The sequence below is a fragment of the Panthera tigris genome, chromosome D1, assembly GCF_018350195.1.
Source record: "Panthera tigris isolate Pti1 chromosome D1, P.tigris_Pti1_mat1.1, whole genome shotgun sequence".
Lineage (NCBI taxonomy): Eukaryota > Metazoa > Chordata > Mammalia > Carnivora > Felidae > Panthera > Panthera tigris.
This window is the reverse complement of record NC_056669.1, coordinates 25219671-25230165: the sequence shown is the minus strand read 5'-3', so window position 1 is coordinate 25230165 and position 10495 is coordinate 25219671. Positions and strand designations below refer to the sequence as shown.

At 44.6% G+C, this 10495-nt stretch overlaps 1 protein-coding gene across 2 annotated transcripts in view; it reads left to right on the top strand.

The window, feature by feature from the left end:
- Nucleotides 1–6349, top strand: part of ETS1 (ETS proto-oncogene 1, transcription factor) — a 65962-nt gene extending 59613 nt beyond the window's left edge. For both annotated transcript variants that reach the window (XM_042959423.1, XM_042959424.1), the window contains exons 7-8: nt 3189–3307; nt 4263–6349. In XM_042959423.1, the coding sequence (XP_042815357.1) occupies nt 3189–3307; nt 4263–4478 (335 nt within the window). In that variant the 3' untranslated portion in view covers nt 4479–6349. The remainder of the gene's footprint in view (nt 1–3188; nt 3308–4262) is intronic.
- The last annotated feature ends 4146 nt before the right edge of the window (nt 6350–10495 follow it).

Here is a 10495-nt window from a genome sequence, read left to right as displayed (position 1 = left end):
GGCTCCCTGCCAATGACTAGGACTTGCCTGGGTAGAAGTAACCTGGTATGTCCTTCCTTTCCCTTCCTCAGCTTGGTGTGACTGGCCCTTCACTCCCCAAAGGGATGTTAAGATGAGCAGTGTGAAAGAGGTTTGGAGGCAACTGAGGGAGGGAAGGGTAGCGAAGTAACATTAGCCTAATAGTTACCGGGAGGGGGACTGACTCACTGGGCTGGAAATACCACCTGTGGAGGTGAACACCAAGGTCACCAATGGTCAGATCGTCTGGAGAACCACTGGCCGTCCAGTGTCTTGTGTCTGCTGTGAGAGGTGAGGAAGACATGTATATATATTTTTAAAAGCTATGTCCTTTTATCATGTGGTCACCTCAGCCAGCCGGGCTGATTAGATGCCATCCTCTGGGTTGTTTTTGTCTAATGACAAAGCAGCGCCGAGGCAAAGGGGTTTGGAGTGCCAGACTGCCTGGGTTCCACTCACGGCCATTTTACTTCTGAATGGCCTTGGACAAGGCCAGTGGACACAAGCCGCACAGTGTAGCAGTTTTCCCTGTCGTAAAAATGGTAAAAGCAAATTTGGTAATAGTATCTACTCCCTGGAGTGATTGTAAGGAATAAATGAGATCAGCATAAAGCAGCAAACGTAGTATCGTGCATAGTAGGTGTGCAACAGCTTAACGGCTCTCGCTTGTAGTTTTTCTGTTCAGGGTCTCAAAGCAACTCCTGTCTCTGTCTTGTGTCCACAGTGTGTGGGCCTGGCCCAGGAGAGGGCTGCAGACTCCAGGGCTCATTTGCCTAGCTTTGGAGTAGTTGACTTTTCCTTTGTTCTGTCTCTCTTCAAAATAAGAGGAAGACAGCGGTGTCCTGTTGGGTATGGAGCCATTCTGTACCTCTTCCAGAAATCTGTTCTTTTGCAAGGATTCTGAAGTTCTTCACTGCCAGAAATTCCATAGCATTTCTTAACAGAGAACAGAGGTTTGTTCACTTAATGCCTGTCCACCAGGATGGCTTCTCAACGGATTCCTCATATAATGTCACATCTCAGCCCGTGAGCCCAGGCAGGCAGTGGTAGCCGGTAACTTGAACTCCCCTCCCAAGAAAGTTGCAAATGTGTCTGAGTTGCATCCGAAATGGTGTTTTAACAGCACAGGGAAACAGGAGAGGCTAAGGCTTTACCAGTGTCACACTCTGGGCTGTTTCTTTGAACGTCCGGTTATTTTGTAGGGCCCACTGAGTCATTGTATTCTAGAACCTGCATAAGGTGTTACTTGCAGGATGGTTTTAAAGAGCTCCAGGTGCATTCTTGGAAGGATAAGGCAGAGCTGTTCCATCTTCCATATTTAGCCTGGGCTGTGCTGAGGACACCGAGACTCGCCCCCCACAGGCCGTTACTGGGGTGGTAGGGGGTGGGGGTGGCCTTTTCTTTGGTTGCTTAATAACAGTCCATGCCAGTCGCTGTCGCCCTGGTACTTGGAGTGAGTCTGCAGGCCAGGGCGTTAGACCCCACACCACCATTTTCTCACTGTGCCCTGGAGCAAAGTCACATCGCTTTCTTGAGCATTTTTCTTTCTCTGCCTTAATAGGATGGAAATAGTAAGACCTGTTGTGCCTCACCTATAGAGAGAGCCGGGGGACGGAGTTTAAGACTAAGCAAAATGATGCGTGTGAACATACCTTGTAGAAGTATAAGGCATAACAAGAGATCACCCTTCTAGATCATAAAGAGCGTTGCCTTTTTTGACAGAGAGAACCTAAAGCTTGTTTTCTATTGAATCTCACTTTACTTTGGATCAGATGAATCTGAAGCTCAGATTAAGGATGAGGGCCTTAGAAAGTCAAGTTTTTCTGTATGAGTTAGAGTGTTCCTGGCTTCCTTCATCTGCACAGACTGGGTCTTTCCCAGCCCTGCTCTGCCAGATGGCTTCTAAGATGGTGTTGTGAGTGTAGACATGTAACAAGCAGCAGAGACAATTGAACCCATATCTGTTTCTCTGGCTACACCCGTAAATTAGATAGGAATCACTGGCAGCATTGTCATATCTGAATAGAAAGTGATCTTAAAAGGAAATCTATTAGCAGAAGTCCTTTAGCATAAGATAAATTGAGTATCAGAGTATGCCTGGCTTTTGATAGAACTAAGATCTTGGCAGTGTTGATGGCTAAGATAAGAGGGGTGTGTGTGTGTGTGTGTGTGTGTGTGTGTGTGTTTAAGTTAGAATATACTATGGGGCATCTGGGTAGCTCAGTCGGTTAAGCGTCCGACTTCAGCTCAGGTCATGATCTCACAGCTCATGAGTTCGAGCCCTGTGTCAGGCTCTGTGCTGACAGCTCGGAGCCTGGAGCCCCCTTCGGATTCTGTGTCTCCCTCCTTGTCTGCCCCTCCTCCGCTCATGCTGTCTCTCTCTCTCTCTCTCTCCTTCAAAAATAAATAAACATTAAAAAAAAATTTAAGTTAGAATATAGTGAACCCATGAGGAATTTCTGAGACAGTCCTCACCTCACCTGTGAGGATTTCGTGGGTGGCAGGTTAATCACTTACAAAGTAATGATGTTCTCTTTTCTTAGTTTGGGTGCCTGCCAGTGGCCTGGAGGAACAGGATGGTGGTGGAGAATATTATGACCTTATGACTAAAGAATATCTAACTTCTGTGTCCTTGTTAGATGGCCCCAGGGTAGCAATCCTTGTCACTTACAAATCAGGGGCCAAGAGCTCTCAGATACAGAGAAGTGTTTATGAGCTCTGACTTCAGATTAGAACTGGCAAAGATATTCCTTAGTTAATATCCTTATTACGAATTAAGGCAAAAATAATGACTTGGTTCTTGAAGGCAGAAAAGATTATGCTGCCTGAGGATATCTCAGAGGATAGATCCAGTATTTTCTTTCTAGAGTTTGTGTAGCAACAAAAATGGACTGACCTTTAAGCCAATCAAGATGAGATCGATAAGACCATGGTATACTGTGTGTGGTTTTTTGTTTGTTTGTTTGTTTGTTTGTTTTTGATAGAAAGTTTTTCACCTTTCAATCCATTTGAACTCTTAGCACCTCCTCCAACACTTGGGCTACATGTTGCCTCCATTCTCTCTAGGCTGGATGGACTGGAGAGGAGGCAAGAGGGACACGTAAAATGGGATTCATTGCTGGCAGTGCTGAGCATCTGGTGTAATGATTCACAATGCCTTGTGTTTCCAGGCAGTGGACCAATCCAGCTGTGGCAGTTTCTTCTGGAATTACTCACTGATAAATCCTGTCAGTCTTTTATCAGCTGGACCGGAGATGGCTGGGAATTCAAGCTTTCTGATCCAGATGAGGTATGAAGGAATCGACTTGTGAGGACTCCTGTTGAGGGGGAGGAAGGTGAACTCTGGAAAGTCGTTACGTGGGCCTGCATGACCTGTCCTAGGATTCCAGTCCCACCTCTGCCCCTGGGTACTTGCGTGACCTCGGTCAAGCCAGTTACGTAGCCTGCCTGAGCCTTAGTGGTATCATTTGGAAAATAGAGAAAATACCCACAATGCTCACTTGCTTTCCAGGACTCACAGATACGATGCGCAAGGGGTGCCTGGCACATAGCAGACCCTTCATAAATATGTCTTAGCATGTGTTCTGGCCCTGTGGCTCTGTGAATCTGGAAGAGGTCGGACAATTCAAGAGGTGTTAGAGGATTACTACAGTTCATTCATTCCACTTATTATTTTATTCGACAAGTGCATATTGAGTGCTTGCTCTGGGCCCACATCAAGAGAGAATCAAAGATGCTGAAGAAGAGAGACGATAGCTCTGTCCCGGCAGACATGAGACATGGTGCCCCCGTAGATAATGGTGCCCCAGTACAGGAAAAAGGCTTCCTGTGGATGAAAGGCAGGTGTCCTCTGGATGAAAGGCAGCTTAGTTCTGCTCCAGTCGCTCACGTTAAATTTCACGCTTTCAAAGCAAGGATACTCTGCCAGTAACATAAGGAAAGGAGAGTCTCTAGTGTTGTTTGTCTTTTCTTCCTTTCAGTATCAGGTAACTCTATCACATAGAGATACAGGGTCTGTTGATTTTCATTAATTTAAAGAATCAGCTTGATCACCGTTGTTGCCCAGCTCTTGAAAGTGGGAATTTAGAAGAGACAGGTCAGAAAAAAAGATCTTCGGTGCACGGAATCTCCCATCGGTCCTACTCGAACGTCATGGGTCCCCAGGAGTACATATTGAGGCATATAAACACGTCTCTTTGGAATATCCTGTAGGTGTTCACCCCTTTCTCGTCCTTTAATTTCAGGTGGCCAGGAGATGGGGAAAAAGGAAAAACAAACCTAAGATGAATTATGAGAAACTGAGCCGCGGCCTCCGCTACTATTATGACAAAAACATCATCCACAAGACAGCGGGTAAACGCTATGTGTACCGCTTTGTGTGTGATTTGCAGAGCCTCCTCGGGTACACGCCCGAGGAACTCCACGCCATGCTGGACGTCAAGCCCGATGCCGACGAGTGATGGACACCAAAGGGGTCGGGGCACCTCTGCTGAGACATTTCGAAGAACAACCACGTCGGTCGGACTCTTAATTTTTAATTGTTATTCTATTTTTAATTTTCCAGAACTCATTTTTTTACATTCAGGGGTGGGCGCTAAGTGGGCTGCAGCTATAATCAATTGTGCACAGTTGGAAAAGGACGGCCAGGACTTGAGGGGTGGGGGGGGACAAGAAATTCTTGAGCAAATTTTCAGGACAGAGAGAAGGGTCTCCTTAAGAAGCTTGAAGAATCTGGCTTAAGGGAGGAGACTAATGTGTCCCATTATTTTTAAAACTCATCCGTGAAAACAATGCGTCTTGAGTGGTGGACCTATTAGCAAAAGAAGTTGACACGTCAGGAGTCATGAGACCCATGAGAGACAATTTATTTGCTTTTGTTTTTAGGTCTGGGAGGGCAAAAAAGAGGGAGGTGGGATAAAACATTTTGTTTGGGGGATGCACTAAAAACCAAGGACTATTTACCTTTTACTCTACTTTGAAAACAAAGATAGACTTCAGTGGGGAGGGTCCAAAACTGTTTTTGTGTTAAAATTTTATTTTATTAAATTTTGTGCCAGTATTTTTTTTCTTAAAAAATCGTCTTAAGCTCTAAGGTGGTCTCAGTATTGCGGTTTCATGCGAGTTTGTTTTTATTTGCCGACTGAGGATTCTGTCACAGTGAAAGGAAACTGTTTATATAGACCCCACTGGAAACGCAAAGTGCTGTCACTCAGATCGGGGATCCCAAATTCATGTGACTTCTATATGAAGGAAGAAAAAAACAATGCTGATTTGGGTACAAGGGACCTGTGCATGTGAATTTCATCTGTATTTTAAAAACTGATCACACCCCTCTACTTACTTGTCATTAGTGGATTCTCGGGGTTTGGGCTTAACGTTGAGTTAAGAAGCATTAAGTCTTTGAACTGAATGTATTTTGCTGCCCTGGTTTTGGACCCCAGTAAATGTAGGAGCACTGTTGAAGTCATAGAATGGATATCGAAGGAGGAGGACTGACTTGGTTCTTAATGGGTTCTATACCTGTAACATACAGAACTTGGAAGAAAAGCTGTGTGCACGGGCATTATCCCTCAGGTCTTAAGAAGTAAGTCCTGAATGCATGTCATTGTAAACCCTACACTTCCTCCTTTATGTCTGATTTTCCCGGCATCCCATACTTACTGCTTACCCCCTCACCGCCCCCCCCCCATGACTCAGTAGAGAGAAATGTACAGCTTTCCAATTGGTGAGTGAAAGAGGAGTGGCAGACGTGACGTGAGTTGAAGAGTGTCGGACAAAGCCATTTAGACGTACTGAGTTTGGGGAACAGTGGAGACTAGGGTTGCATAGGAGTAAAAATGTGGCTTGGCCGTCTTTGAGAGAAGTACAAGGCTTTCCTTTGAAGAGTTTGAGCTAGTTGAGTCAGACGTCAGGTGAGGCTGTGCATGCAGAGTGAACAGTGCAGACACTAGGAGAGCCCTGTGCTTGGATCAGGGTTAAGTGAAGGGTAATAATTGCAGAAGAGAGAAATGAAGGCAAAGGAAACATAAGAAAAGGAGCTTGGAAAAACAAGGTGGTCTGTGAGATTCGAATATGCTATACTAAAAACTATAGTTTTTAGTTCCTCCAAAGTTTAACAAGAAACTTAATCACCTGGGGCAGTGGTGAAGGGTGGCCTGAAAAATGTGTGGATTTTTTAGGGGGGAGGGAAACCAGCATCTAACCAGTGAGGAAAAGTGCCTAATACAGTTGAACCCCGGCCCCCCACCATAGATGCCTGATTTAAAAATATTTTTAAGTGTTTATTTATTTTTGAGAGAGATACAGAGTGCAAGCGGGGGAGGGGCAGAGAGAGGGGGAGACACACACACACACACACACACACACACACACACAGAATCTGTAGAGGCTCCAGGCTCTGAGCTGTCAGCACAGAGCCCAACGTGAGGCTCGAACTCACCAACTGCAAGATCATGACCTGAGCCGGAGTCGGATGCTTAGCCGACTGAGCCACCCAGGCGTCCCATAGGTACCTGATTTAAAAGGATGATGACAGAGAGTTAGCTCTCGCGGACCAGTGGGCAAGGCGAAGAAACATTTTAGGTGGGTTTCTCAGGGGCTAGCCCTTCTTGGGATCTGGCTGAGAAACAGGAGGTACTAACTACCTGCTGGCTTATCTTCGAGAACGTGGATTGTTTACTCCCAGGTCCTCTTACAGACCCTGAATGATCAGGAACTTAGCTCTGTGATTCATGAGTTTCCTCATACTGATAAATCAGAGCATCCACTTGGAAAGCAAAAGCAGAATTGGCCCAGCTGTGTATTTTGATCTTCTTCCGGATGCAGGTGCCTTAATGAAGCTCTCGAAATATTTTAGGAGCTGCTCAGGGAGTATTAGGCGGAACTGTTGGACTACATTGTTTTCTCTTAGATCATGTGATCTTTCTTGGGCACTGGCAAAGGTGTGTGTGTGTGTGTGTGTGTGTGTGTGTGTGTGTGTGCATGTGTGTGTGTGTGTGCTTGCAGACATGCAAAACTACAGCTGATATAATACCTGAGTTTTTCAGTTAAGTCTTTCCACATTTCAGTAATGAACAGGCAAGAGTAGAACCAAGGCGGGACACGGTCATTGCTTGCTGTTCGCAACCAGGCATAACATCACTTTCTCCGTGCATCAACCTTTCCTGTTAAATTTGTGCTGAAAACTCCCCTTGTGTGAGTGTGTCTAAGTCCTGCAATCATTCCATAGCAGATAAGAGATAAGAAAGTGCCTCCTTAATGCTCCTCAGCCCGCTTGTTTGCTAAGATGCCTTTCTCTCGAGGTCGGCCGTTTTCAGTATTTGTAGATAGTGTGCTAGTTAAGACAGCTTTGTCGATCTGGCCAGATGCTTTTTCTCCTTCTGTCCAGAGGCCAGAGACCATCCCAGGAAGAGTGGTGGGTGGTTTATACACTGGAAATGTAGCAGAATTGTTGCATTTATGCTTTTTAAAAACACATTAACTTCAGAGGAAGGATGGGCAAATCTGGTTTAGCTGGTGAAACCCTTATTTTCCTGGAGATGCCTTAACCCATGTTGGTTTTGGCTGTAGGGTTCAGGGTCACTTTTGTTTCCTTCTCCATGCAGGGGAGGGACTTCCCTACACAGAGCCCTGGTTTTGTGGCTTTGGGGATCGGAGGTAGCATTCAAAGATCAGATATGCTTTTCCTCACTTTGGAGATGAACACTCTGGGTTTTAAAGCATTAACCTGCCTAATCTTCGTGGTGAAAATTATACCTTCTCTGTTCTAGTCATGCTGTGCATGCTGCTTTCTGTTGGGGTCTATATAAATGTGTTGAACTCATATCTACATTCCAAAGAAATTTCAAGGAACCATAAGTATATGTATACATATACATATATAAAGTATATATATTAAAATGAAATTATCTCTATCAGGAATACTGCCTCAGTTATTGAACTTTTTTTAAGAATACTTTTTTTTTAAGCTGAGAAGTATGGGGGTGAAAAAGATGTTATATTGTGTTTGACTATTTTCCAACTTGTATTTTCATATAATTTATATTTTTTAAAAGCTGAAAATTTAAAAGCAAGATGAAAAAAGGAAAAGCAGGTGCTTTTTAAAAATCAGAACTGAGGTAGCTTAGAGATGTAGCGATGTAAGTGTCTATGTGTTTTTTTTTTTTAAAAATGCAAAAAAAATTTCTTACAGGGGAGTTTTTTTGTTTGTTTATTTTAGTAGCTGATGCTGGCACATCATTTTGCTGGAGAGTTTTTTATATACTGTAGCCTGATTTCATATTGTATTTTAAACTGTGTGAGATTAAAAACAAAGAAATTCATTCATAACAATGTGGGTTTGGCTCGATTCTTTCCTGTCTGGTGCATGTGTGAAAGCGGGACAGACTCACCAACCAGAGACAAGCACAGGAAGAAATCAATGCAGTTCAGTCTCGCTGATCTCACTATCTCAGGGCCAGTTCAGCTAAAGATTTTCTAATAAACTTACAATGAGTGAATACAGGGAAGTATAAAGTAAGGCCCTGATTATTGACTATAATATGGTGTCATCCTAGCTGGATGTCCGTGGCCTTTCACAACGCATTTTGCTCATGTCTGAAGGAACTAAGAGCCACGTGAAACAAGTTTTAAATGACCCAACAGATAAACATTTGATTTCAACTGGATAAAGTTCCTGATATTAACACAGAAAGATGGGGCACCCAGGTGGCTCAGTCGGTTAAGCATCCGACTCTTGATTTCAACTCAGGTCATGATCTCACAGTTCGTGAGTTCAAGCCACACATCGGGCTCGGCACTAACAGTGCAAGGCCTGCTTGGGATTCCCTCTCTCCCTGTCTCTGCCCCTCCCCTTTTTTAATAAGTAAAAAAAAAAAAAAAAAAAAAAAGTTGAACATCTTAGTTGGTGCTTTGGACATGAACAGTGTTCTGGTTTCTTCTTCTGAAACTAATTTTGCTCTGTGCAAATTTGGACCCATCACATTCACTTCCATGGCCCCAACTCTTTCATTGGGACTGAAAACTGAGAATGATGATAATCTGTCAGAACCCCCAGCAGCCCATGCCATAAATAAAATCATATTTGTAAGTGCTTTGGGGACGAGTGCTTGGGAACACATCCTGCGTGGAACTCCTCTCTTGTTGTTGAAACTGTAGAAGGTGGATGTTTTTAATTAACACCAGCATTTGCAACACGAATCCCAGGTCACAGCTGGAAAGAGAATTTTTGCTGAATTGTTCACAAAGAGAGCTCTGTTTCTGGAAAATCTATTTCTTCAGGCCTGGAGCTTGAGGTTTGCTGAGTGCATGCTGAACGCTGACTGTGTGGTCTAGTGGTTAGAGCGCTAGACTGGCCACGAGGGGGGCTCTGGGTCCTACACCTCAGACAAGCCACCACCACCCCCTGGGAGACTTTGGGAAGGTGGCTTGAGGTCCTTATATGGTTTAGTCTTCAGCTGCAATCCCAAGCAAAGCCGGAGTTCCTGAGCCAATCTGAGGCCCCATCAGAGCTATCTCCCCTGAATAAACACTACACAGAGAATAGATTTCTGCCTCAGTCAAGGAGTAGGTCAGAGAGCTTTCCTTTGGTGCCAAGTTGCTCTTCTCCCCCAACGAATCTGATTTAACGTTGACCAGGTTAAAAGATCCAAGATATGCTTGAATGAAATAAGCTAGACCTCTGTTTCTCAAACTAGGAGCTAGAGTTTAGAGGGCAAGTCTCAGACAACTTGGTTTGGGTGATTTCTCCTAATGATACTGCCAAGACCACCATACTGGAGCAGTGGTGGGAGCAGCTGGGCCAGAGAGACAGTATCTTCTAAAACAACTACAGGACCTGGAGGAATAGGGTAGGGTGAGGATAGAGACGCAGGGAAAAGGGGAGTCGTTCAGAGAAGCTGGTCATCAAAAATCTCTAGATTTGACAGGCTTTCAGGAGGTTACGGGATAACGTAATTGCCCAAGGCTAATCTGGCTCACCACTGCTATGGCTTTGGAGCAAATTGTAACATTCAGGCCACACATACAAATACATAAAAATCCTGTATAATGAGGTGTAATTTTCTAACCTAAAAAGGAAAAGGATTGTGATTTGTGCTTTGGGTAAAATGAGGCAGGCAACGTAGACGAGAAGGTACGTGGGGGCCGACCGTGGGCTAATTGTGCACCATAAAGATGTTCAGTTTGGCCTTCATGGTGTTGGGACTCACCTCTGCAGCTCCAGGGAACAGTGTGCTGCAGGACAGTCATGGGTGGTCTTCGAATCCCAGCATTCCTTTGTAGCAGGCACCCGTGGACACCGAGGGGTAGGTGCCCCTCAAGGTGAACATGAATCTCCTATTCTGTCTCTAGGTCAGCCCCACACATTTGCACTCCTGCCTGGTCCCTGTAGAATTTGACTTGGTGACCCTTATGAAGCTACCTATTCAGGATCTATGCTTACTTGGCATGAGACCCATTTTATTCTAGAACCTATGGT